General features: G+C 54.9%; 1 protein-coding gene across 1 annotated transcript; it reads right to left on the bottom strand.

Moving 5' to 3' along the window:
- Positions 1-26,690, bottom strand: VSTM2B (V-set and transmembrane domain containing 2B). The gene is made up of 5 exons (XM_033844597.2): positions 25,918-26,690; positions 25,181-25,365; positions 24,143-24,172; positions 22,400-22,871; positions 1-702 (listed from the first exon to the last, which is right to left on the bottom strand). Exons 1-5 carry the CDS (start codon positions 25,997-25,999, stop codon positions 614-616), a joined length of 858 nt encoding a protein of 285 aa, XP_033700488.1. The 5' UTR covers positions 26,000-26,690; the 3' UTR covers positions 1-613.
- Between the last annotated feature and the right edge of the window lie 1,208 nt (positions 26,691-27,898).

The raw sequence follows: 27,898 nt of genomic DNA, 5'->3' as shown, positions 1-27,898 counted from the left end.
CAAAGTTGTTTTTTATTCAACTGTTATTCAGAATTATACAATACAGTTTATAAACAAGTGTCCGACCTTGTTTCCAATCTTTATTTAAAAATAAATATTATTGACAGTGAATTTTAATTATGATAAGATGTATCTTTTTTTAATCAAAATGTCTCAAAAGAAATAATTTACTTTAATAAAAAAAGAGAAAAGCCCCCAAAGGAAAAAGTAAATTAAAAATTTCCTAAACACAATAATCTACTAAAAATATTTTGCTTTGTCAGAAAGGCTTTAACCCAACATTTTTACATAGTATCCTAAAGATAACTGCTCAACAGTTCGTGCAAAATGAAGACTTGGAGGAAAAGTTTAGAAAAGAAAAATACATTAAAATAGAGAAATCATTGATCCCATGCATACTGCATGGTCCAAACTCCATCTTATTTGGAAACTAGATGCATTATTTTAGGTGGTCTACATTTGTGTAACTTCCCCAAAAATATGATTTATTTATTTTCCACGTGAACTTGGTCATGCTTCTCTGAGTCTGTCTGTGTCTGTCTGGCGACGCAGTCCTCACCCAGGGACTGGGCAGCCACGCGGGCCCACTCAGGAGCGCAGGACGGCGAGTCTGTCAGGGGCCCACCAGCAGGCGGAGGAACTTATGTACAGCTAACAGGAGCAGGGACAGGAGTGGGTCTGCGGCGTAGTTAGGGCCGGTGCCTGCAGGGAACAAGAGAGGGACAGGGTTAACACCTGATTCACCAGAACCCAGTGGCCTATGCACAGATGAGGGAGGATGAGCCCTCCCCCGGCTGGGCTCTTGATGTCAGCACCCAGCTGGTACTCAGCTGGCACGCAGCTGCTCTGCGCTCGCTTCCTATTTACCGACCGCACAGGAGCTGACCGTGGTCAGACACAGGGGTGCCCCTGCCTGAAGGGCGTGCGCTAGATAGTAGATCCAAAATCCAAACATTATTTTAGTTGAATAGGAAGACAATATGCTCCCTCTCCACCCCCACCCGCAAGACTACGCCGCAAAGTGGCCTCAGTGTTTAAGGCCCAGCTCCCCACTCCTCCAGAGAGACTCCGTGGTTGCACACAACTCCAGCCCCTCCAACTCCTGCCTGAACTGCACAGTTTTGCATTCACAAACATCCCGCTTGAGGCATCCTGATGTCTGTGCATGAGTCCTTTCCACAAACTGTCAGTCCAGCCCTTAGGGTCACAGTGGGGTGCTCAGCAATTACTGGCTGGTGGAGGTGGGTGGGCCAGGGCCCCCCAGGAGTGACCCAAGCACTGTCCTGTTGGGAGGTCACTCCCATCTGCTCCTTCAGTGTGGCCTCCAACCCAAGCCTCTGGCCCACTCCTGGGATGGTAACACCGTGCCTTCATCCTCCTCACCTGGGCTGCCTGCTCAGCTCCCCATCTGTCTGTCATAAGGTCTTCATCTGGTTGGAAGGCCTCCTGTGTAACTGGGCGAAAGCCTACCCATGAACTCCAGGCTTCTCACCTGGGAGTGGGATGCTCCCTCCAGGGTTACCGAGAGGAGCCAATGTAGAAGCACCGTGCACGCCCCAGGTACTGCCCAAACTCTGGGGACATCACTACTAACTTGCATAGAATCGGGCTGCATCCGTGGAATCAGTTTCCAGCCCCACCCTGCTCACCTGCAACATATGGAGGCCTGTCCTCCCTTCACCCCACCTAGCCAGCTGGGCTGGAGCTCCGAACCTGGGAGGAGAGACACAGGAGGCCCTTCCCTGTGCCAAGCAGATGGTACAGAGGTTGTCGCCACTTCCACTTAGCCACCTGCAGGAGCTGCTGCCAGGCTGGCCAGATTTGTGGCTTCCCTGACAAGGCTGGGCCTGAACCCACAACTTCCTCCCCTTTCCAGGTGGAAGAGCCATTTGTCTTTTCTATCCAAGGTGTTTCCCTCAATCCCAAATCATTCTTGTGTCCTGGCCCCCAGTCTCCCCTCTGTACAAGGAGGGGGTTGGACAAATGATCCAGGACCATTCTGGCTTGAGATGCCAGGATTCCATCTGTTCATTTTCAAAAAACAAGGGTTGTGTTTGAAGATCTGAAATAAAAGAGGGGATAGACCATCCACCGTGCCTGTCTTATCCAAGGTCAATCATTTCTGCACATAGTTCTGAGCCCCCACTGAGAAGCACAAGGACTGGAGAATCCAAACGTGCTAACCTTCCCTTGGGGTATTAATTTTTCACACAGTCGTCACTCCTGGCCCTCCGTGCAGCTTGGCCCGAGTTGACATCCTGCCTGTTGCCATCTGTCACTGGGGAGGACCACGGTGTGGTCACTCCAAAGACTTGGGTCTTCTTTTGCTGTTCTTCATTGCCCGTGTCTCTGGGAAGGACGAGGGTGGATGCAGTGACGGACTAGTTGATGGATGGCCAGATGCCTGGGTGGATTCACCGAGGCTCAGATGCATGGAAACAGGGATGTAGCCAGCAGAGCACTGGCTCCTGGGCACACAGGGCTCATGTGGCCAGACCGGGCCCACCGGCTTCCACATCTCCTGGTGCCGATCTTTTTGCTCCTGCAAACCCTGACACTCAGGCCCATGCAGGCGAGACAGAAACAAGCACGTGAGGCATTTAAAAGCAGATGTGTGTGTGCAATAGAACTCCAGATCCTCAAGGCACTCAGGGGCAGGAGGCATGGCAAATGGGCTGTGAGCCAGGCAAGGTGAACACTGCAGAACGATGGGCACAGGAAAAGGGAGGAGAAATTTTAATTTGCCTCCAAATACTGTTGACTTGTCTTTTCCACTATTACAGTCTCACCTACTCACATTTAAAATTTTTAAAAATTGCACGAGACTTTTAAAAGACCCTGGATTGAAACAACCAGTCTGCCACTGTGCTGGGCCAAGGGGGGAGCAGCTGGGGCTTGGAGGATGGGACTGGTGGCTCCCAGAGGCCAATATCTGGGGAGGGTGGACACGAGGGTCTTCAGTGTCTCTGCTGGTGGATGTCTGGGGGTGGGGGGAGCTAGGTTTGGCTCCTGGGTGGTACTTCATCCTCTCTCTGACCCAGCATCACCATACAGGGGACTAAGGGAGGTGGTATGGGGCAGTGGGCTGGCACCAGGACAGCTTCCAGGCCAGGTTGCTGTGTGACCTGGGCAACACCCTTCACCTCTCTGGGTCCTGTGGCACACTCCATAAAATGGGGATGTGCATATGCATGGCTCCAGGAAACGAGTATGTGCAGGGCATGTCTCACCAGGCTGGGGTCCAGATTAGCAAGATCGTAGTGGCAGACTTCAAAAATGGCTACAAATGCCCCATCCTCCCTCATCTACTTGCCCCCAGTGTCCACACTCTATGATAGTGCCCTTGCACACTCACGCTGGGGCTGGACACAGGACTTGCTTTGGCCAATGAATAGTATCAAATGTGAAACAAGCAAAGGCTTGAAAAGTGCACTGAGGCTTGCCCTTTCTCTGTGGCTCTTGGCACCCACTGCCATGTGAAGAAGACTGGGCTGGCTTGCTGCAGGGTAAGAGCTAGGAGATATCCTAGCAGAGGTCCCTCTAGACCAACCAGCCCCCAAATGAAAGGGCAGATGACCACAGATGCATGAATGAGCCTGACAGACACCTGCAGGAGAAACATCCAGCTGACCCGCAGAATCATGACCTAAACAGATGACTGTGGTGTCACACCAAAGCCACCAAGTTTTAGGTCTCGTGTTACACAACAAAAGCTCATTGATAGATACAATCATGTAAACAAAAGGGCCTCAAACAGTCTGGAAGTGAATAAAATGTCAATGAAACGGGCAACACAGTTCCTTTTCTGAAAAGTGTTGGAGAAGAACCAGTTTTGAGGGTTGTCCTCCTTTTTTTTTTTTTTTTTTTGTGGTACGCGGGCCTCTCACTGTTGTGGCTTCTCCTGTTGTGGAGCACAGGCTCCGGACGCGCGGGCTCAGCAGCCATGGCTCACGGGCCCAGCCGCTCCGCGGCATGTGGGATCTTCCCGGACCGGGGCACGAACCCGCGTCCCCTGCATCGGCAGGCAGACTCTCAACCACTGCGCCACCAGGGAAGCCCTGCCCTCCTTTTAAGAGAAACATTTTCCAAGATAGAATAAGCAGGGGAAACTATCTCCCCAAGCATTTGTTTTCAAGACGGACCGACATGCCTGGACCTCAGGGCAAAGGAGGACTCAGGTTTTGGAACCTCTTGCTACATCACCCATCGGATACCCAAATGAGCCAGGGCAGACCAAGGAAGACTGGCTTCCAGGCTGCTCCTGGAGGAAGAGGGGTCTCCACATCAGAATGGGTTAGAATGCAGGAGTCTGGCAGCCCACTGTCCCCCTCCCCACATACTATCCACTTGGAGGGCCACTGACAATTGTCTAGTACCTGGCTGTTCCCCCCCGACCCCTCAGCGTCTGCTGCCCTAGTCCCTGTTCTCACTGTTTCCTGGAGCAAGCTAGGACTGCCCACTGCTGTCAGGGCTCACCTCGACCCTCCAGGGCAGGGGCCAGGAGGGTGCCTTTGGCGCCTCAGTTGAGGCAGGACCTCCTATCTTGGCCTCTTTTATCATGCGGCACGGAGAGGTCTGTGTTCCTGGTGTTCCCGAGGACGTGGAGGCTGCTGTGATGACTGGTTGCTAACAATCTATCTATTTCCCCATTTCCTAAGGCGTACCGGGGACAGCTCTACAACACACAGAAGCTTGCTTATGTCACGGTTAAGCTGGAAAATCAGTCTGCTTGAGAGGTGAGGGAAGCATCTGATGGAGTAGTAGCTGATTCACTCTTTATATGAAACAAATATCACTATGTGGTTAATCATTCTTAAAGAAATCAAAGCTGCTCTGCGAATATAAACTTTTATCATGTGGATGGTGAGTGGGATAAGACTCACGCCAGAGCCATTTAAAAGGAGCTCCCAAAAATGTGGGCTCACCCAGACCCATGGGCTTAGCAAAGGCGCCAGTCCAAGCAGCTTCCACTGGAAAATCCTGCTTCTCTATTTACCCAGCAATGGCAAAACTCCAAAGACCATGTTAGAAAACAACAGGGAACCTCTGGGGCCGTTTATCACCTAGTGATGAAAGTGAAGGAGGAGGCTTGGCTCCAGACACCCTCTGGGATCCGCACTTTGCCCACATTGTCTGGAGGCCAAGCCTGTGAGTCTGGTTCCTGGGGGGATGCAAAGGTGGTAGCTGGACTCCTACAGGCCTGAAGGCACGGAGGGGACCACTTGCACTCTGCAGGCATCAGAATCGTGGTGGGCTGCTCCCCAGCTGACCAGTGAGGATGGCTAGCCAGGACAGACACTGCCCTCCCTCCACCTGCCCAGCCCACGCTTCTAGGATCACGGATGGTTCTCTTGGTCTCAAGGGTAACTTCTGTCCCGGCTGTGGTCTGCAGCACCTGTCATGCAGGCTGTGGATAGAGAGAGCTGCAGCCTCTCTGCTTCCCCACTGCAGGCCTGGGAGCTGCAGCCAAGGGGCCAATCTGGGTCAGGAGTTTGCAAACAGTGCCCCTCAGAGTCTGGTGTTGCCCAAAGGCTGTATTTTTTTGTTTTGTTTGTTTTGGCTATAGCTTAAAAACTAAAAATTTATTTCAGGTTTGAGAAGAGTAAGTAAAACTAAGATACATCTGAGGTCTGGTTCCACATGCAGGAATGGCTAACAGGCTGATTCTGCTCTTACGACCTAAGCAAATTTGGAGGTTCACTCTGTGGGTTTGCCCTTGCCCCCTCCAGCGCTGCACTAGAATATTCCCATGTTGAGTACAGGTAGCCAGAAGAGAACTAGTCCAGTCTCAGAGGACAAAGCCACTCCACCGGTAAGCATGGATATCCTAACATCAGGACTATGATGAGGGTCTGGAGGACAGACCCCTCCTCTGTGTCAAGAAGAGCAAGCCCACTTATGTCCATTCAGCATTTTGTGCTGTCATGACATGTCTTTTGAATAAGTGCTTTTTGGCTAAAAAAGTTAGAAAACCAAGTGGATGGAGTGCCCTGGATGAGGTTCTTTCAGCGTGGATGTTGGATTCTATTCCTTTCCCCCTTTGCTGCCATCTGAGAATGAGAGAAGATGGACACCTCCCAAGTGGCAACAGTCTGAGCTTGGCTGGCCTTTATGGGCTGGACTTGGACATCCGCTTATCATGGAAACCACGGTTTGTCTGCCTGGGGCAGCTGGGTAGAGACCAGCTCTTACACCTTGTTCCCATCACTGGCCCTGCACCCTCAGCCCTGACCCAGCTCCATCCTGGACCCACGCTGTGAGTGTGGTGGTGGCCAAGCCCAGCCAAAGAGGAAGGCTCCCCTTGGAGCTTCCTGGGGCCAGGGTACAAGGAGTCTCTCTGTGCTTTGCAGGGGCTTGTGGAGTAGAACAGAGAGAGCTCTTAGGAGTCATCTTGGCTACGGTTAGCACCATGCCATTATCTGCAGGGGAGATGCGTAAGGTCACAGAGCCCAGGGGCAACAGAAAGGCACCAAGTCGCCACTTGACGATTCAATCCGGACTGCAGAAGGGTCTGACTTGGTGCACACAGAGCTCTAAAAACTGTAAATTATAATCCAACATGTAAAATGTGGGAGACTTCTACCTAAAAGCACAGATCCGAATGTCTACTGGAAAGGCCCAAGACACAGCAGCTCTGGGCCTGCTTAGTCACCAAGCTACACGACCAGCAGCTGTCTTCTCTGCAGGAATCTCCTTCTCACTGCTCTCTCCTGACCCTCAGCTGGGCACAGGGAGGCTTCCAGTTACCTCCCTGGCCCCCTGTGCAGTCAGGCCTCCCTTCCCAACCCGCCTCACTCACCTCCATCCCCCACACTTGGCCCTTTGTGGCTGACTGAGTTTGCAACCTCGGAGCCAGCTCTGGTGTGGGATCCAGGGGGCCTGGCTTTCAAGCCGACTTCAAACCTACACCACTGTGTGATGATGGGGAGCTAGCCCTCCTTGCCCTGACATTCCTGGCTTCCTGATGGCCACCTGCACCCATCCTACTCTGGCTCTCTGCCCTCCCCTGCACGCTGTGCTGGTTAGGCCAGGTGGCCCAGCTGCAGCTGGGTGGGAAGATGCCACCTTGGAAGAGGCTACTTCCGTTGTTGATGTTTTAATTTAAGCCTCTTCATGGATATTTATTCAAAGGGAGTCAGCAAGGAATAATCAAGCACTAATGGAATTGGACAGAATTAATTTCTGCCATAAGATTAATGTGCGCTGGTAACTAGGGCAAAAACTAGGAGCAACAAATGGCCTTGGGTTTTAAAGGAAATTGGAAGTGTGGGATGTGGAGATGCGAGAGAAGGGATGAGATGTGGGTCCCTCAGTCCTGTGTGGACCCTGCTCTGCTGGCCTGTCCTACCCCAGCCTTAGGCAGCTGGCTCCTGGGTTTGAGAACAAGCTGTCCTCCTGGTGGGTGACAGCATGCCTACTGGGAGTGATGCCCACGGGCAGCCTCCTTGTCTAGGCAGTGGGAGGAGCCTGAGTGCTCCCGGGCTGAAAGGGGGCAGACAAAGGGGTCGCGCTTATTTTAGCCACGCCTCACTGTGCCCTCTCCCCTGCCATGGCCCCAGTGCAGCAGTGACCTCTTAAAGTGTTTTCCTGCCTCAACTGCCACCCTGTGCCTATCTCCCACCTTCTGACGCACCTGGATAACTATCCCTAAGGGGCAAATCTTCAATGGGTTCTCTCTGCCCTCAGGAGAAAGTGCTACCATGTCAGTGCCACTGCTGGGGCTGCTTCGTAATCCTCCCCAGCAGCCTCACCCTCACTGCTCCTCTGCCACCAGTCATGCGCTCTGATCCACTGTTCCCTGCCAGCACCTCGAGTGCACTCCAGGCTCACCCTGCAGAACCACTGAGTCCTCCTTTTTCTCTGTCTGGGTCTGACCTGTACCTTAAGCCTGGAACAAGTGCGCCTCCTCCAGGCAGCCCTTTCTGAGCACCCAGACACAGAGGGCTTGGCACAAATGAATGTCTGTGTTCATATGGCCCTTGCCCGTGTCCCCTTCTCCCCCAGCCCCATAAACGGCTTCCTCACATGTCCTACCTCTCCAGCCATGGTGGAACCACAGGTGCCAGAGGGCTGGCCCCAGGCCTCCTCCCCTCCTCTGCCCCCAGCAAGCAGCCCCACCCACATCCGGGGCTCAAGTAGACCAAGCCAAGCACTTTCAGGATAATGATAGCAAACCTGGCTAGCTCCTGCTGGGGCCAGGCACCGTGGCAAGCACGTTACTTGAAATCCCATTCTCTTTACTGCAGGAATTACTATTTTATCCCTATTTTACAGATGGGAAAACTGAGATCCAGAGAGGTAAACTGACTTGCCCAAAGCCTAGGGTTGATAGATAAAGTACAGGATGCCCAGTTAAATTTGAATTTCAGATAAACAACTGATAATTTAAGTATATATTTATCCCAAATATTGCATGGGACATATTTATACTAAAACACTATTGACTGTTTATCTGAAATTCAAATTTAACCGGGTGTCCGATATTTTTATTTGCTAAATCTAGCAGCCCTACCAAGGCCACACTAAAATCAATGGCAGATCTGGGACATGAACCCAGACAATCTGGCTTCTGTCCACACACGTAACCACCACACACACCAACTCTCAGGGGTGAAGAGCCAGAACTCTTCTGCCCACAGTGCCTCGGCTAGACCACAGCTCCAGGCTGCTTCTAAGGGAGAGAGCATGGGAATGAGATTTTTTTTTTTTTGGATTTTAACATTTATAATGGCTTTTTAATGTGGTCAACTTTGTTGCTAGCTCCTTTCCAGCTTCTTAATTCCTTTGAAATGAAGTCTTGCCCCAGATGATCCTTTAATGGTGCCACTTAATGAAAATGGTTAACAGGCCTTTCCCTACGGTTAGGCGGCTGGTGTCTGCAGGGCCAGGGCAGCCCCGACCACAGTATCAGGGTACTTCCCAGGCAGGGATGGTGGGGGGGTCTCTCTCAGTTCTGAGCCTCATCTTCAGGGGAGGATCTCCCACCTGCCCATTCATATTCTTTAAACTTTGAGGCTGCGGGATGCAAATAGGCCTGTGGTTCTTTGTTCTTGGTGCTGAGAGAATTCTTTCCTTTAACCCTCTCAGGAGGCTTTGGGAGGTAGGAACCACTATGCCCTTCCACAGGTGAGACAGAGAGGTAAAGTGACTTGCCTAAGGTTGCACAGCTGGTAGGCAGTAGAGGAGTTATCTCTAGTTTACTCCCTGGTATTTTCGAATCAAGTCCAGGACACCTTCCTGACCTTACCCTCGGGGAAAGGTCTGCCTCACCTGCCTCCACACTTGCCTCAGGTGCCCCAAGACCCAGGCAAACTGGGCTGCTGCACAGAGACCACACGTGCCCTCACTTTCCTGCCCCCCCAGGTCTTTGTTGGTGCTGACAGCCCTTTCCTGTTCCCTCCTGCCCAGAACCCACCCATCCTCTGCAGCTCAGCCCAGAGACACCCACAAGGTGACCTCCAAGACAGCTCTTAATCTGTCGGCTTCTCAGCCCTGACCCACATTGCCCCAGGCCCACCCCTGCCCTGGTCCTTTAACCCTCCCTCTTACCACATCAGCGCTCAGGTTGGCCGCGCAGTACTCCTGACTGGGCTCTCCACAGCCACTAACCCAACTAGCCAGGCAACTGCCTAGCCAGAGGCCAGAGTGCCCTTTTAAAATGCAAAGTACACATCATACCCCCGCCCTGCTAAACCCCTAGAGGCTTCATCTAGGCTGAAGACCTAATTCCTCACTGGGCCCCTCCTCAGCCCCCCTGCACCCTTACTTCTCCCTTCCGGGTCCAGCATCCTTCCACACTGCTTACCCCCTGTCCTCTCATTCACCACCTGCCCCTCCCCTCCATGGGGCTCCCTCAGACACCACGTCCTCCTTGGCCCTGCTGGATTGGCCCTGCTGGAGGCTCCCTTTGTCCCATGGGCTCCGGAGCAAGTCACATTTACGCTGGGCTGTGTTTGGGCAGCCACTGCGGTTTACTTGTCTTTAGACTGTAAATCTAAAGACAGGGGTAGAGTCCTCTTTTTGCCAAGTCCTGTGGTGAATGATCATTTTGAATTGCAAATTCAGGGAAGCAGCTTCAATCCTGCCGGGACTTGTCTCCCCTGTCTCCTCTGCCAGTGGGTAAACCCATCATCACCTAGCACCCTGCCCACACCTGCAGTGCTCACAATGTATTTGTTGAACGAATGAATGGGAGTCTTTCTTAGACGCCCCCAGCAGTCTAAGCAGGCATGATGTGCGCCAGACATCGGCCAGATGCTTCATGTTTGTCATCTTAAACACAAGCTGTATCTCCAAATACACTCTGGGGCTGGAGGCCCATCGCTATCTGACCTTTCAACTGCCCAAGACTGTGTACACACATCTCTTTGTCTACCTTTTCTCAAATGAATTTCACCATTTTCCCTTTATTCCAATTTCTTCATTAAATAATTTTTGTTCTATTATGCCACGTGCAGCTTTATAAACCACTTCAAATTTTTCCCTTAGGAGAAAAAAATTTATATACATAAAAATATAAAAATGTATTTGTATATTTTGTATAATTTATATATTTATATATTTGCATGTATATATATATATATAAATATTTGGTCTAAATCAGTTGTTTTAAAATCTTTTAAAGCAGTGGAACTCCTTTTTCAAGCTAAATGCTGCGTGGAACCCCAATATTTAAAACCATTAGAGGGGGAACTTCCCTGGCAGTCCAGTGATTAAGACTCTGTGCTTCCAGTGCAGGGGGTGTGGGCTCGATCCCTGGTTGAGGAATTAAGATCCCACATGCCGGGCAGTGTGGAAAAAAACCCACACAACCCCCCCCCCCAAAAAAAAATTAGAGGCAGAACTGCTCTGGTTGAAGCTGGAGGTAGGGCTGGCGGCCCAGGGTTCCAAGGAACAAAGTTTGGGAACCACTCATTAGAGACTCTCCAGGGCCCCTTCCAGACCTAAAACTCATGGACTTGTAGATGCTGGAGTGCTGGGGTGCCCATTACACAGATGGGGAAAGGGAGACCTGTCAGGGCTTCAAGTGAGTGGTCCCTTCCCCTCTTTGGAGCATTGCAGCCCTGTTTAAATCCCACTTGTCCCCTCCATAGCCTTTATGTCCCTTGAGGCAGAGTGTGCCCCAAATTCCCCAGGTCAGGCAAACAGTGAACACTCAGTTAATGCCTGCTCAGTGCAGGCTTCTCTTTGTGTGGGTCCAGGCCTCAGTCTCCCTTGTCCCACTCAGTGGAGCTGGGCCTGGCCAAAAAAAAGCAGGAATGACAGACTGGAAGCTCAAGGCTAGGGGAGAAGGGCTGCAGGTCCCTGAGGCCAGCACAGCAAGGACACAACAGCAGTTCCTTCCTCTAGATTCCACCTCGGTGACACCTGGATATTTCTTTCTGTTTCACACTGAGGACTTTTCTTCAGAAACAATTTAACTGAAAAGGTTAACACATTTTAATTACCCAGGGATAGTGCTCTGAAAATTCTATAACATGTGGGCTTCCCTGGTGGCACAGTGGTTGAGAGTCCGCCTGCCTATGCAGGGGACACGGGTTCGTGCCCTGGTCCAGGAGGATCCCATGTGCCGCAGAGCGGCTGGGCCCGTGAGCCATGGCTGCTGAGCCTGCGGGTCCAGAGCCTGTGCTCCGCAGCGGGAGAGGCCACAGCAGTGAGAGGCCTGCGTACCACCAAAAAAAAAAAAAAAAAAAAAAAAAAATTAGCACAGAGGAGCTGCCCAGGATATGTCACACATTAAAATATGACTCTGTAGAATAGAATGCATTATGAATTATTGCCTTGTGTATTTTTTGTTACATTAGTCTTTAACGTGACTACAGTTATTCATCTGCCCACCTGGAGATTTGATTTTTTAAATGCTTGAAAAAATATATCTATATTAACTTTTACATGTGCAATAGTCATCAAGTCTTGGCCAGGCTACATCCACCAGAGTGCCCAGTGTCCAGCAGAAGGAGGGGTCCCCTGCTCCTGCCCCTCAACAGCGCGTGACAGAGGTATCTTCTGAAGATTGAGGGATTCGGGGATCTGGGGCAGGCTGGGGACTGGCTGTGTCCCCTTGCTCTACCCGTCCTTTCTGTGGCCTGGGACAGCAGGCAGAAGCATGACCTGGCATGAAATTCTGGGCCTAGCCAGTCTGTGCCATGCCACCACCTGGGACCTTTCTCCTTGTGGCCCCCCCTTCCTGGAGGACGTGGACTGAGTGTGCAGAGTGCAGGTGTGGGGAATGTGAACCCTAGGCACGTCTGCAGCCCCAGCCCCACTCCTCCTGCAAGGCCCATCTTGCATGCCGCATGCACTCAACTTCCCATCCGTGTTTCATGCACATATCCACTCATCCTTCTTTCTATCCCCCACTTACCCATCCATCCACCCAGTTACACCCTTTTCCCACACATTCCTTCCATCCATCTACCCATCCACATGTCCATTCATCCTTCCTCCCACCCACCCCCAACCTCAGTCATCCAGTCACACATCCTTCCCTTCACTCACTCATCAGATACTTATTTTGCTACCCATCCATCCATCCCGTCACTCATCCATCCAAACGTTTAGTCCCAGCCCTGCCATCTCTTGGCTGGATCACTGGCTCTAAAGTGCTCTCCCCACATCCACTCTGCTGCTACCTCTCCATTCTCCACAACTGCAGCTAGGGTGTCATTTCAAAAAGCATCATGCCCTGCCAGCCACTTGCTCCCCATCCATTGCCAAAAGCCAAAGCCTCCATCTCTGTGGGGTTTAACCCCTGAACTACTCTTGACTTTAATTTTCCCCTGCACCCCTTCTTGCTCTCTCTGCCTTAGTCATAGTAACTCTTTGTCAGGCCTTGCCACAGGACCTTTGCACATGCTGTCCCTGCTTCCTGGAAGGCCCTACTCTCTCTCTTTCTCAAGCCAACTCTTAATCATCTCCCAGATTATGGCTTAAGTGTCATTCCCTCAGGGACCCTTTCCTGACTGGGTCACATCCCCCTATTCTTAGTTCCCATAGCCCATGGGTCCCTCATTTAGAGTGCCAGCAACAGATGCAAATTTTTACTTGCTATGTGACCGTTTGATCAATGTCTGTCTCTCCCTCTTCTGACTCCCAGGACCTTGTTGGTCCTATTCACATTGTGTTCTCAGTGCCTAGCATATTTCTTGCACATAAGATGCTCAATGGACATTTTCTGAATGAACGAGTAAATGAATGATTGAACAAACCAGTGCCATGCCCAGTGAATGTGAATGTGGGGTGGTAGGGATACAGACATGAGAAAGAATTGGGCCTGCCTTCCCAGGGCATCAGTCTGGATGGGGTGCTCAGTCAGGCACTGACTCCAGGACAGGAGGGAAACGTTGGGGGCCTAAGAGAGCAGTGGGGCCCTTCTGAGTGCTCAGGATGGATGAGACCCCTTGGGCTGCAGGGTCAGGAAGACTTCCTCCCTCTGTGGAGTGATCCCCCACTACCAACCCACCCTGGCTGCACCTTTTCTGAGCCCCTTTTGTGTCCCAGCTGAGCCCTGAGTTCATTCTCAGAGTACCTGCTGCTCAGTCTGGCCACCACTGCTGGGCCATCAGCTCCTCCCTGAGGCAGAGGTGGGGTCTATCTGATGCCCTGGGCAGCCCCCACCCCTTGGCCCTAGCCAGACCAGAAATAGTTAGCTAGGAACCCCTACCCCAGCTCAGAATGAGCCCTGGAACTATGTCAGCTCCATCTCCCCGGGGGTTTATTAAGGATCTTTGCTCTGGGCTAAGCGGCATTTGTGTGATAATCAATTGTAATAAGTGTCATTGTAAGGGGACTGACCTTGCAGCTGGGCTTTCCTGGCTTAAAGAAAACCAAGACCTTCCTGAGGAGAGCCGAAGGCAGCGGTGGGTGGGGGGGGGGGGTGTGTGTGGCAGCAGAGGGAGGGGCTCTGGACCTTTGGCTATATCCATCCGTTAAAGGCAGGCAGACCTCCTTCTTGATGAGCCTCATGTGGGGCCTGAAGGGGTCCTGGCCTCCTGGTTCTGCATGCAGCCCGCTCTTCATCCTACCCTCTCCCCATTGGTCCCTGGGTGCCAAGCAGCACCTTCACTGGCAGTCATCAGGCTCAGTGAGCCACAGCGAAGGGATCCAGGCAGGTATGGATATGAAAGACAAAATGCAAGAGCACGTGGTGGAAGACAGTGCAGGCTTGAGCCGGCAACAGTGGCCCGAGCCCCATCACTTGACACGCCCATCCCTGCGGGGCAGCCGGCCTCCCCACACAAGTGGTTCCATCTCGTATGCTAAGAGTCCCAGTGAGGAGGACACTGGGCACCTCCTCTCCACTTAGGCCGGTCCTGGAGGCTCTTTGGCTGCTTGACCGTCACTAGGGGTCCAGGTGCACAGATGTGATGGTGCAATGTGCAGGTGGGACACGAGGAACCATAGTGAACCTGTCCTTGCTCACCAAGGAGCTCCTGATTCATGCAAAATAGCCGCCACCACACAAGGATGAGGACGTGGCATCAGCCCCATTTCCTTTCCTCCCCCCTCCAAATGGCACGGAGGGAGAAAGGACAAAAATAGCATCTCACTGAGCCACTGGCAATCTGAGGGCATTTTCTGTTCTGAAGCTCCATCAGCTCCTCTCCTTTAGCCCCATGACATGCACAGTGCATGGAGGGAGACACGTCTCAGAGCGAAGTCTCAAGATCGGAGCCCCTAGGCCTCATGAAACGACCCTGGCCAGTCAGTGCCATTCCCACGAATAACGCTGATAATAAGATCAGCATCTACTGAGCATTTTCTAGGTGCCAGGCCCTGTGCTGAGCTCCACTCTTTCTGTGGATTATCTCCTCTGATCCCGCCCCTTGCCTTCTGGCACCGGTCACTGGTGCCATCCAGATGATAACAGGCGTGAGAACTTGCATGTGGGAGGCAGGAAGCGTTGGATCAAGGATTCGAATGCAAGCAGCTGGACTCATGTGGAAAATGAGAAGCACAGTACTTACGAAGGGTGAGAGAATGAGGCATGTACTGTGACTTCTGGGTGGCTGGAGCTCTGTAAGTCCCAGAAATAGGGAGATTGGTTGGCATTCAAACCCTGGCCTGCCTACTAGCCAGCTAGCTGAACAGCTAGCTGAATGTGTGAGATGCAGAGGAAGAATTAAGTGGTTGGAAAAGTGGTAACACTTTCTCCTGAACTGTTGTCAGCCTCTCTCAGGTTTGTTTTGTTTTTTCCACCATCATGGGCAGCTCCTTTAAGAGATCTTGTCTAGGCCCTGACTGACCATGGTCTCCCCCCTTAACAGTGCTGGGTGTCCAGCTGGGTGCACTCGGGAGGTGCCCTGTTCACAGCTGGCCTTCACACATGAGTAGCCCTCTGGAAGGGTGGTCACTTCTGAGATGGACGGAGCAGAGCCTGAGGGCGTGGTTGAGTGGGTGAATGGTGGGGCCCCCCAAAACACTCTCCTTGAACCACAAAGAGCAGAAGCCAGTCCAGAGTAGCTTTGATATTTCAGCCTGGGGGGTGGTAAGGATGGAATGGAACAACCAGTACTTTCCAGAAATAGCCTCACCCAGGATTGCAGATGCAGGGACAAGGCTTCACAAGGCCTGCCCCTCAAGGGCTGTCTCATGGAGGGGGTGGCGTGAGAGGGGGCCCGAGTGAGGTCCCGGTCGGCCTCACACCCTCGCTGCTGCTCAGCACCCCTTGCAGCCGCTTGCACGGCTCTCTGTTCAATGGCAGCTAAACCCTAACCCAGAGGAGGCCGAACTGGGTAATCCATGTTGTATTTATAGCACACCTTCCCTGAGAGCACCAAAACCACCACCAAGCAGGCTGTTTCCCCCAGAAGCTACATCCCAGGGGAGGAGGTTTGTCATCCTTCATAAGGAAGAGGTAGGGATCAGCAGTTGTAGGTGCTGGGCCTGTTTGCTTGTAATCTTAAACTCTCCTGCAGCCCTTACATAAGACAAAATGAAGCTTCTCACTGCTTTGGAGTTTCCAAGAGATGCCTAGTAACCATCAGCAAAGCATGGGGGAATAGAAAAGATGAGACTTTTTTTTTCCTTGTGCCGCAAAGGTGTCTTAAAACCAAGTTGGCATCTGCCATAAAGCTTAGAGGTTTAGCCCACAGCTGAGCCCTTGCCTCTGTCCACATGGGGCAGAAGTAATCAATATCATATTACAAAAGTTCTTGACCTCACTTATTCCCATGGATGCTTGGGGAATCCTTAATATTCAGAGCTTTTAAAATGTGTGCCTGGCATATTTAATGAGAAGCTTCTTGGTGGGTTCGGCTCCCGGTGACACTTAGAAAGCCTGGCTCTCCGCCCTTCCCAGGGGGCTGCCACCCTGGCTGAAGAAAGGGTCTGGGCTCTGGGGAGGGGACTGTTTGATGAAGTGGGGCAGAAAGAGTCATGGGGAACTGCAGAAAGGGGGGACATCAGTGAGATGTGTGTGTGGCATACACTAAGTACTCAGTGAAAGTCAAGTATTATTTATCATTATTACAATCCTTAGTGCAGCTGTTTCGTCCTTAATTTGGGGTCTCCCTGATGCTGAGAGAACAGCCGCACAGTGAGCCGACTGACTGCTCGGTGATGGACAAAGGCCCTTCCATTTGGCGTGACTTTCTCAATCCATGGGGCACAGAGTGGGGAGGAAAAGAGAGGCCTCCAGAAACTTCCCCAAGACTGACCTAAGCAGGAGGACAAAGCCCCAGGAGCCTCTTTCAAGCCTGAAATCACACACTGCCTACAGGAGGCCTCCTCTGATTGCCTCAGCTGGATTGGGGCTATCCTCCCTCGGGACTTCCACTGACACAGACAGCTTTGTCCTGGAGTTCCATGGGTGCCCTTGATGCTCTGAGCTGAGTCTGTGACTGCAATCACTGGTTCCTGCTCATGGCAACCATGGGACTGGCAGACGAGGGAGGGGACACCATGTAGTTGATAATCACACACGTTTGCCACTGATGTGGGTGCCTCCTGTCAGCTGTGAGGCTCAGCCATTTCCTTTATGAAATCCTTTAATTTTCTCTTTCAGGATGCTCAGACAGCCTCACTTTCTCTTCTCTGGGACGATTTTTGCCAGATTTATTTTCTCTTTAATTATGATCCTTGTGTCACATCAGAGCTTGAGGGAAGAGTGGATTGTTTATTTAAGGTGATGGTTTTCAGGTCCTTGTGGGCCTAGGGAGATGGGAAGACCAGGTGACTGCCGCCTGGCTTGCTGGCCTAGCTGGAGACCCTTCCCACTGCAAGGAGATTCTCCCTGGTCACAGTGGCATTGTTTCCGCCAGCTTTGTCATCCACCAGGGGCATGGGTCGAGAGTAAGTGCCTTCACCTTATCCACAGTCTCCTTCGGTCATGGTTTACGGTTGCCATGGCCACACCCAAGGATGCTCCTCTTGATGGCTCCCAGCAGTAACAGTTTCTCTAAAGCTGTCACACCTATGGCCTTGGTTGTCTTTCTCTCATTATTAATTGAGATATTGAGAGCCAGTTCTCTGTGTGGGCACCAGGCAGCAGTTTGCCACATCCAGCTGGTTCTCTGTAGGGGCCATGGTGGCTCTTCTCGAAGCCGGAGCCCCAAGGCTAATTATAGGTTCACACGCCACAGAGCTGATCCCCAGGTCCCTGCAGAGGGGAACCTCTTGCCAACATACAAGGCATTTCAGCTGCAAACTGTATTCTATTAAGGCCACACTTGGCTTCATTGTGGCAACTTTCCAGCTAGAAGTGTTTATCTGGAAGATACCGTTTTGTTTTCTTTCTTTTTTTTTCTGGAAATGGCAGGCAGCAACAAAGTGTTCATGAAATATTTTCAGTGTTCAGATTAATTAGGAGTCAGATTTATGAACATGGCTAAGAAGGAGCCCAATCCCCTGTGCTGGCTCTGCTGTGTTAATCTAGCCCACGTTATTTTTAAGCACAAATATCAAAATGTCTTTTGACAAATGAGATGTGAAATGAATGAGTTTTGCACATAAACTTTTAGTGCAAATATGTATTTGGCTACATTGGGCCTGTATGGAGCATAGGAAGGCTTTTCTGGCCTGGCTGTGCGGTAGCTAAAGTATGAAGTTCTGAGTAAGGACCCTCATCCCTTTCCCAGCGTTAGTAAAGAGGCTTGCTTAAAAAACACAGCAACACAGTGTTGCCTGGGGCTTCTGACTTCCTCCCAGGAGCAATTGCTTAACAATTGTCTGGGGAGGTGGGCTGGGACCAACTCTGAGGTTGCCAATCTGAAACAGCTAGTGTATCCACTCAACCCAGGCCTTATGTGACCTCTTTAATTAGAAACTCAGTTCTGGGTTTGTCTTGGAGTTGGGGTGGGGCAGAATTCATCTTCCTCCCTTGAGAGCTGGGTTATTCCCTTTGTCCCTCCAGATCCACCCGTCGGCTTTCTCCACTCTGCTTTGAGCCCCTGGAAGCTGGCTTGTATAGCCTGCATCACCTGGTACCCTTACCCTCCATGCCCAGGAAGGTTTGGCCAATGGGAGGCCCTGACAGGGAACTGGAGGGCAGGAGAAGAGTGAGGTTCTTGCTGGGCTACTGTGGGTCGGCTGTGTCCCTCTCCCAAGGCCTCAGCTCTTTCAGGGAGGCCTCTCCGTCCAGCTAACCTCTCTGGGTTCTGCTAATTGCTCCCTCCCCTTGCCCCTTTCAGGCCCTTTTAGGCCAGTGGCTCTCAGTGCTACTAGCCCTGGGGACCAGTTCTCATCCTTAGCTGTCCTAACCTTGTTCACACCTTTAAAAAATACTCTCACTGCGTCTCCTCCATGACTCTGCTTGAGTGTGCCATCTGCTTCGCCAGCATCCTCACTGCTATACTCTGCAAACACCCTTGCCTGGTAACCAAGGGGCAATAGTCCTTCCTCGTCCCCTCCCCTCTAAGCTGCTAAGAACTGAGAGTGGAGTGAGGAGAGTGGGGACAGCGGGCGGGGGGAGCAAGACTGAGGTCACCGCCTCGAGCTCCCTTTCTGACTCACGCTGGTGGTGGGTCTGAGTGATTGGCTGGGCTGCTGCATCCCAGGGAGGCTCGGGAGGCCCAAGCACTGCTCGACAACACAGCCCTATAGAAAGGTTACTAATGCTGTGACTCATAACATAGTCTGCAGTCTTCATTCCGTCCACAGCCCACAGGCTTGGCAGCCTTGAGTGGTGAGGCGAGATGGGGCACTTAAGATGGTATGGGTCCCTCCTTGGCATCCAGCCATTCAGGTATGTTTGTGGATTAGAAGTCCTCTAATCCACTTCTCCATGCCCAGAGTGGGACACAGAGGGGCCCACAGCACAGTGATTCTCCCAAGAGCTCACCTGGAGAGTGGAGGTTACAAGCCTTTTGGTCTTCCAGCTGAAGGCCCCACCTTACTGGCCTTCCAAACTGGAGATGGAGAGAAATTTGGGGTTCTTTCTGAGATATGTCTGCATGGTTACTGGCCTGTTCAGGAGCTAGCAATGGTTTTGGGGCAACAGAGACCTTAGGGGCCACCAGACCCCTACCCTAGTTGCGCTGCCCTGTCAGCCCTGGTGGGAGCCCAGCTGGCTGTGCTTTCTCCAGGGAGGGCAGAGGAGTCGCCTGCCTGGGCTGCTGCCCTTATCCACGTGGGCATTAATATGCTGTCCTGTGGCTGGCAGGTGCCATCAGAACTGGGCTAACCTGAGGACCTTCCAGAAAGAAGGGCACTGTCCATGCCACCTTCCATGGTTGGGTTCCTGCTATAGCGATGAGTTACCGTGGAGCCTCCTTGTGGTCGAGCCCAGAGACTGGACATCTGACCAGCCATGGCAGGCATAGTCAGGTCAGCCTTGGTTAGGCTCAGGGGGTCAGGCTCTGGCCAGGGGGCAAGGGAGATTCAAGCAGGAATGATCTCTTTTCACATAGCGCTTCCTTGACCAAAGGCTTTAATGATCCCTGTTGCTCCACTCAGCATTCAAGGCCCTCCACAGCTTGCCAACCACCAGCCACTCAGCTTCATCTCCCTCAACCTCTCCTCTTTGGCCAAAGCAGATAATGGCCTTGGTGATAACAATGAGCCTTATACAGCAATTTCCATTCTGAGTTCCCTCTGAGGTCAGGGATTACTAAGTATTTCTGAAAGAAGTACTTTCAGAGATGGTAAGCCACTTGCCTAAAGTCACACAGCCAGTAAATGAAGGAGGCACAATGCATATCTGGGCTTCTGGCCTTCCAAATCCTCTGCTTTGCCGCTCTACTCATGGTCTAGGGGATATCCCAGAGGAATATTCCAGCTCAAGACACACATGTTTACTTGCTAGTGCCCAAGGGGATGGGGCAGAAGGGTGTTTTCTTCATCAACTAAGCCAGTCACCCTGCAAGTGAGTAAGCGCTTTTCCAGTATACGTACTGTGTGCTAGTCAGAGATGGCTACGTGCCCCATGATTCAGGCTCCTCTTCCACCCTGAATAGATGAGGCTGGATAACAGTTGCCAAGCTGAGGACATTTTCTAGCCTGCCTTGCATCTGTTGAACAATCTGACTGAGTTCTGGCCAATGGATGAGGGTGGAATTAACATTTACCAGGCCTGGCCTTTAAAAACTTCCTTTGTCATTCCCCATATCAGCTTTTCTCTGAGAGAATTAAGCCCTACCAAAATGATCTGAGTGGCCATTTTCTCAATCTTACAAGAATGACAGATAACTAGATCCATTCTAAATGCATAAGAAAGAAGTCAATTCATCACATGCAATGTGTGCCTTAGAGCCCTAGGGCTTGGTTTGCTCAGGGAACTGGGTTGAGAAGAGCTGCTTCCATTCTCTTTTCCCTTGTTTGTGGGCTGTATGTTGATGCCCAGAGTGAGCTTGGAAGCCACCTCTTAAAGATGGTAGAATTTCTGTCAGCCTGAGTCCCTGAATGACTGCATGGAACAGAGCCACTCCTCCCACCCTCCCCCCCCCCCCCCCCCCCCCCGTGATGTAAACCAGAAATAATACATTTGAATTGTGTTAAGCCTCTGGCATTTTGAGGTTTTGCACAGAAACTGGTATTATCTTAAACTAATATGGGGGAAAGCTCCAAGACAGGTGGGGGAGTTTGGGGAGAGGACCTCCACAGGTTCCCAGCTGACCCACCTTCCCCCACAGTCTGGGGGAAGGTCTTGTGGACCCTAAGGGGGACGAGGCCTCCAGATGTAGCCAGCAGTCTGAGCCACATGGAGAAGCTCCCACAGGGAGTATAACTTCGTGAGAAACAACTGAACCGATGTGGAAGACAACTGGCAGGGTCTGAAGGCTTAAGAATCAGCCAGGGAGGGAGGCTAGGATGCCTGTCTCCTCGGATTCAGCAGGAGATCCCAGGAGCCTGCATCCTTATAAAGTGCTGATGCTGGTGGCAGGTGGTCTGTACTTTAAGAAACATGAGAGTAGGGCATGACAGTGTGCTCCCTGCCCCCCAGTAGGTTTATATACGACTGTCCCAGAGCCCAGCCTCCCAGTGATGCAAGGACAGTAGAGATGCTCTCTATGGGACTGTGCATCAAACAAAACTGAGAGGGAGTGATGAGCCTAAAGTCAGACACAGAGAGTGAGTACTGGGGCTGAGCTCATTTCTGAGGCCCCATCTTTGAGTTGGGAGTGGGGGATGCCTTGGGAGGAAGGGCACATTGGGCAGTAGGCCCTTCCACCCTCCATAAAACCTCACCACTGCTAAGCAGCCCCTCCTTCTCCAGACCTGCCTGCTCTGCAGTCAGTCCATTGTCCTTACTCTCTGTTCTCTGACTCCCTTCTCAACATCACTCCCTTCCCCTTCCCCCAACCCTCTCAGCTCCCTAGGAGAGCAGGCCTTAACCTCTGGGTGCCCTTCTAACAATAGCAGGGCTCCATCCTCACCCCCAACCCCCCACGACGAGGGCCTAAAGCAGACTGGAGTGGTGAGTTATAGCAGAGCTTGTGTCTAGGACCAGCCTGGAGGTAGCCAAGGAGAGCAGAGCCTACACAGCCAGGCCACCCTTGTTGGCTTGAACAAAGTATGTCTGTTCAGTCCGGTCAGGCACCAGCCAGACTTACCAGACCTGAGTTGTAACCACCTCCTCTCACTCTAGACTGGGTGCTAGTGCCCACCCTTTAGGCGCTAAGGGTTCCAGGAGAAAAGCAGGCCCACTGCCGTCGGAGGGCAGCCCGCAGGGTTCAGTTCTCCCAACGCAAGGAGGGCTCCCCTCCCTCCAGCCCGTGTGTAGCGGGAAGTCGCTGGCTGGGCAGCGCGCACACTCATAAACACACGTCCCGAATGCTCCAAGAGGCCAACAGTGAAGGCAGGAAAACAGCAGGAAGAGCGCAGAAGCGAGGCTGCGGAAAACGCTCCCGGGCGCACCCAGATGAACCACCAAAGACTCTGCATCCGCAAACTACCCGAGCTGGACCGCCCCTCCGGCGAGAGCCACCCCCGCGCGAGCGCGCCCTCTCGGCGCCGCCCTTACCTGAGCCGTGCCTCTGGCGCAGAAGGACCGCCTCACGGGGTGGCGGTGACGCTGAGGAAGCAGCGGTCGCGGCCGCGACAGTGGTGGCGGCTGCGTGGGCCGCGGAGTTGGCGGCGGCCTCGGGGACTCCGGGACCCGGGGCGGCGGTAGGGCTCCCGGGAGGCGGGCTTTTGTCGCCATGGCCGGGCTCCGAGGTGGCCCGGCCCGCGGCGCCGACGTTGTTGGCATTGGCGGCGCTGGCGGGACCGTGGCGACGCGGGCCGCTGCTCTGAATGTGGGACACGGCTTCGGCGGCCTGCATGTTGGGCGGCGCGAAGCGTGAGAGCACGCGCAGCAGCGCCTGGGCCTTGTGTTCCTGCGTGTCGTCGTCGCCGTAGTCCGACACGCGGCACTCGTAGACGCCCTCGTCCTGACGCCGCACGGCCGACAGCCGCAGCCGGTGCGAGATGTCATTGCCCTGGACGCGCACGGTCTGCAAGAGAGCGGGGGGCTGGGGTCAGAGGCCGGGATGGACAGGCCCGTAATCCGCGCTCCTGGCCAGCGTAGTGCAGCTGTGCCCAGCCCCGCAGGGCGCTCCCAGGCCACAGCACCCCAACACTTCTCAGACCCGGCTCTGCCCATCATCACGATTCAGGTTTCCTTCACCCCCGTGGCTCCCCAGTGGTATGGAGCTCCCAACTCTGAGTGGACCCTGGGTGGCCCTGCCCATTGCATCGAGTCTCCAGCTGCCCCATATCTTAAAGGAGTGCCTCAGGTTGCACCCACTGCTCATACAAACCTACCTTCGCGTCTTCCCATAGCTTTCCCTTCAGAGCCGCAGAACCCACCCCTTCTTCCTCCCTCTGGCACCTTGGAGAAACCTCAGGCTCGGCCCCGCATCCACTGTGAGGTATGGCCTTACGTCCGGTCCTCCACATCTACTCGCACTAACGTTCCTTAATTCTAGAATCCGGTGGACCGGGGTGGTGTCCGTAGGAAAGCCGCCTTGCCCTCAGAGTGCGCATATATACCTGCTCCCGGCTCCAGCCCTTCTCAGCTAACCCTCCGCCCTCCCAAGGAGGCAGGTGATGCAGAGGCTGCTGCCGGACCCGCTCCGTCCCTGCTACTTATGAACTTGCCTCTCCGCGGCAGCATGAAGCTCCGGACAAAGCTCATCTCCCTGCCGCCTGGTGGAGACGCCAGGGAGCAACAGCTTTGTAGCCCTCACCGAGCGCCCAGAGAACCGTCACCTCTGAACCGAGCATAAGACCTGGTCGTCTCCAGGCCCTGATACTTCCACGCTCCAGCTGGGAAAGCTTGGGCACGTCTCCTCCCCAACACTGGCAAGACTCCTCCCCCTACCACAACTCCCCAAGCCAGCCCACAACACCCCGGCACCGCGACCCGCAACCCAGGCGGAGGAGAGGGCTGCAGCGGAGCGCCGGGTGTGTGCAGGGCACGAGTGGGGGCCACAAGCCTAAGCACCGGTCGCAGCTAGGGCAAGGAGACTGAAGGGGAATTTTACAGGTGACTGTACAGAGGAGGAAGGAGATTCAGGCCTGGGACCCTTGATTTACACGAAAGAGAACCCTATCCGCTACCGGTGACGGACGGCGCTCCGACACGCCAAGCAGCCGACAATGCAAGGCTGCGAGCGCGGCCCTACACCGCACGTCCGCTGAGCCTTTCTAAAAGGGAGGAAGCTGCGGGGCGCAAAGCGGCCAGAAGGGGTCTCCCGCGGCCCGCGCTGGGCTCAACACTTACGCTGATTTTAGTTGCGTCCTTATTTGTTACCTAAAATGCAAAGAGGGAGAGAGAGATATTAGGCTGTCGGCCTTCAGGCTCAGGGAACTCAGATGAGCCTCCTGCAAGAGGATCCTCCGCAGGCGGGCTGGGACTCGAAACCGCTCGGGAGGTAGCCACAGCTGAGGGCACGAAGGACATCAGGATTTTCAGGAGTTTTACCCTGAAGGAAGCAGGGCTTGCAGCTAGCATGGCGCCCGGCCAAGGAGGGGCTGCCCTAGCACACCTGCCTGCCAAAGAGGGGAGGCTGGATTGCCACCCGGTGGGAAGAAAGGCCAATTTCCCTCCGGAGGAGCATCCTCATTCCCTGCTGTGTTTCTCTAAACCCCTTGGATGGAGGGGCTGGTGTATCTGGACAGGACCCAGTGGGAGACGTGAGCAGCAGCTAAGGGTGGGACTCTGGGTAGAGGGTAGGTTGGTGGTGTGTGTGTGTGTGTGTGTGTGTGTGTGTGTGAGAGAGAGAGAGAGAGAGAGAGAGAGAGAGAGAATGAGAATGAGAGAGCGCCAGTGCTAGAGACTGTGGTTTAAGAGGCAGATGGGCAGTGGGGGAAGTCCCTCTGATCCTGCGGGGGCTGGAGGTAACCTGTACACCGTGCTCTGCCGGCCTCTGGAACGCAGCCCAGAGGAGCTTAACTCCTTGGCCCTGTGCCCTGGGGACCTCAAAGTGGCAGAGGGCAGGGAAAGCCCGGCCCCAGCAAGGGGTCTTCTTTCAACACCCAGCACCCATCAGCCTCTGGGCCCGCAGCCAGCAAAAGCAGGTGAACTGGATGAGGTGCGGCTTCTTAGGGGCTAGGCGTGGAGTTCGGGGAGGTTTCCGGCGAAGGAAGTGAATTAACAGGATCTGGGGGTAACAAATGCTGCTGTTGAAGGTGCTGTGGGCATGGGGAGGGTAGGAAATGGGTTGCACCACAGGGCGGCGCCCTGCCTTCCTCGCCCGGGTTACCCCAGCCGCCCGACACGAGCCGGGTGAGCACGGGCGCCGCGTGGGCGGCCGGTTACCTTGCTCCGGGCGCCGGGCACGCTAAGCGCCAGCTCGTGCAGCAGCTCCCGGGGCGGCTCCTTGAGGTACCACCACTGAATCTCCAGCGAATACGAGGTGGCTCCGCTAGCCCGGAACGCGCAGGGCATTTCGATGTCGTCTCCCTCCCGTACTGTCACATCTTTGGGGACTTCAGTAAATGTAGCTGGTGGCGGGGGAAGAGAGAGGCGTGACCAGCTGTGGGGCGGAGGCCTGGGGCAACCCCAGGAGAGACGGTCGGTCCCCGGCTCGCTTGGCCGTGTGCTTCCCACCCCCCAGCTACTAGTGTGGCCCAGGCGCTGGCAAAGTTCGGTCGAGCAGCTGCCGGGCCGCAGGGGAGACCGGCTACAGCTGCAGGCTGCTTCCCTCCAGATCGCGAGGGGCAGCAGGGGCGGCTTACGCTTCTTCCCCGCGCCTGGCCGCACTATCAGAGCCAGGCTGGGGCGCGCCAGCTCCCGGCACCCCGCAAGCAGCCTGTCCGCTGTTGGAGCCCCGGTCCGGCTCCGAACGACCCGGGCGCGGGCGCCAGCGATGCGGCGACCCTTTGCCTCTCTCCACCCCCTACCCCGCCGGGCCTGGGCTGCACACCGGGATTGCTGGAGACTGTGAAGCCTTCCCCTTCTCTTTCTCCTCCTCCTCGGCGACAAGGGCAGGCTGGCTCTGGCGGCCCCGGCAAGGACCCCCGAGCCCCCAGCGGCAGCAAAGTTCCCGCGCTCACCGTCGGCCACGAAGAGCAGCAGGGCGTGCAGCAACAACGGCGGCAGGTATCCGGGGGCACCGAGCCGGTTCCTCTGTTCCATCTCCCGCAGGGGGCGCGGCGGCGATGGGAGCGCGGGCGCGGAGAGGCGGCTGTGGCGGCAGCTCGGGCTCGGATCCGGCTCGGGCTCGGGCTAGGACGCCTCCGAGCCTGCCATGGCCCCGCGCGGCGCTCCCTCCCCCGGCCGCCGGCGGCCGCCAATCAGCCCCGCTCCCTCGCCGGCTTGCCCGGCGCGGCTCCGGCTGGGGGCGCTGCTCCGGGTGCGCAGAACGCGAGGTCCCGCCGGGAGGCTACTGGCGATCGGTCCGTGCCTCCCTCTCTCTGGTTATACACTGGACCGATGGGGACCCGCAATTCAGTCTCTGCCGGGCGGGCCGGTCAGGGGCTGGGCCGCCCCGGGACCCATCCCTGGCCAAGAGAGTGTGCGCCTCGGAGCCGTGAGCTTCTGCCTCTCAGTTTCCTTCTGGTTTGGCTCCCGACTGCCACCTCCTCCGGCTCCCGCCCAGCCCTCCCGCTGTCGCCTCCGCCGGTCCCTCCTCGGCTCTTTCTGCAAGGCAAGTGGGCGCTCAGCCGCGGCGCGCAGACCTGGCGTCCGACCCAGCGCAGCGCCGGGGAGAGAGGGTCCGGCGCGGCCGACCCAGAGCCGGAGAGAGGCAGGAGTGGGGGAGGGGAAAGAGAAAGGGAGGGGGCTGTCAGTGGCTGGGCACTGTGCCACCTCCACCGCTGCATCACCCCTCCCTTCCCCTCCCCTCTCCTCCCCTCCCCTCCCCTCCCCTCCTCTCCCCTCCCCTCCTCTCCCCTCTCCTCCTCTCTCCTCCCCTCTCCTCTCCCCTCCCCTCCCCTCCTCTCCCCTTCCACAGCAGGCACCGCCCCCGCCCCGGAGCGCTCCCCCCCCACCCCGGTCGCTTGGAGGGACCACAGTCTCTCTGGTTGGAGCGCAGCTGCGCCCCGCACCCGCTTTGGCTGGGGGTCCTCCCACCAAAACTCTCCCTTGCTTCTTTCCAGCCTCCAGAGCCGGAGACAGCCGCTTATCCCTGCGCCCCGCGGGTTCCGAGGCCCTCTCCGCAGACCCCCGCCCTCAACTTCTTACCCCGGTTTGGGCAATAAGCTGCCCCGCTCTTTGTCCCAGGCCCAGGCCATGGCGGGTGGGTGGGCGCCGTGGGCCCGGGAGAAGGGCGGAGCGCTGTGCTGGGCCGGGGACGAGGCTGGGTGACGGCGGTAGCGCCGGGAGTCTGCAGTGTGCGAACGAGAAGTGAGCGCAGAGCGCCCGGCGAGCAGGTGCCAGTGGCGCGGAGAGCGCAAGAGCGAGCCAGAGAGCAGCAGCCGTGAGTGACGGCAGAGGCGGCGGGGGTGGGGTGGGGTGGGGGAGCGCCCGGCACGACTCAAGGCCCCGGAGGTTTCCGGGCGGGGGTGGGGTTCCTGCACCTTGTTCGCTGACCACTGCGTCCCCACTTGTTCTTCGCGGGTCGCGGCCCTCGCTTTACCAGGTGCACGGGAGTATCCCGAAGAGGCAGGAGGCAAAGGTCGGGTCCACAGCCGCGTTCCGGAGCCCATCCCCTGGCTTCGCATCCCCCCGCAACCCGCACCTCTCACAGCTTTCACCCGGAGCCTTCTCCCTCCTCAGCCGTCTGCGGGGGTGCAGTCTGGTCCCCAAAGGGAAGCGTGGGGTGGGCTTGTGATTTGGAGGGGCACCTTGCTGTAGGGGCGACTCCCACACCTCGGCTTGGCTCTCTCTTGCTTCCCTTCCTCAAGGGAGACCCCAGTCCGTGGAGTTCAGTATCTCTGTCGCTATCCCTGGTCTCTAACCTCTTAGCTCTGACCTAAGGTTGGGGTGAGAGGAGCTCCTGCAGATTCACGAGGCTGCTATCCCTGCTCACTAACCTTCCTGGAGGCTCTGCCAGAGGGCTCCCCAAGAACTAAGGAGAAGGAAAACGACTGGGCA

Source organism: Tursiops truncatus, chromosome 19, assembly GCF_011762595.2.
Source record: "Tursiops truncatus isolate mTurTru1 chromosome 19, mTurTru1.mat.Y, whole genome shotgun sequence".
NCBI lineage: Eukaryota > Metazoa > Chordata > Mammalia > Artiodactyla > Delphinidae > Tursiops > Tursiops truncatus.
The sequence above is the reverse complement of the archived record's forward strand: the minus strand, read 5'-3'. Positions and strand labels throughout refer to the sequence as shown.

Bases quoted from the DNA above. Each gene is read 5' to 3' on its own strand.
- VSTM2B (XM_033844597.2), bottom strand. From the start codon at position 25,999: ATGGAACAGAGGAACCGGCTCGGTGCCCCCGGATACCTGCCGCCGTTG. The intron at 22,872-24,142 runs GTAAGTGTTGAG...GCTCTCTTGCAG, and splicing joins AGGACGCAACTAAAATCAGC to ACCGTGCGCGTCCAGGGCAA. The intron at 703-22,399 runs GTAAGGGCGGCG...TGTTCCCTGCAG, and splicing joins GCGCCAGAGGCACGGCTCAG to GCACCGGCCCTAACTACGCC.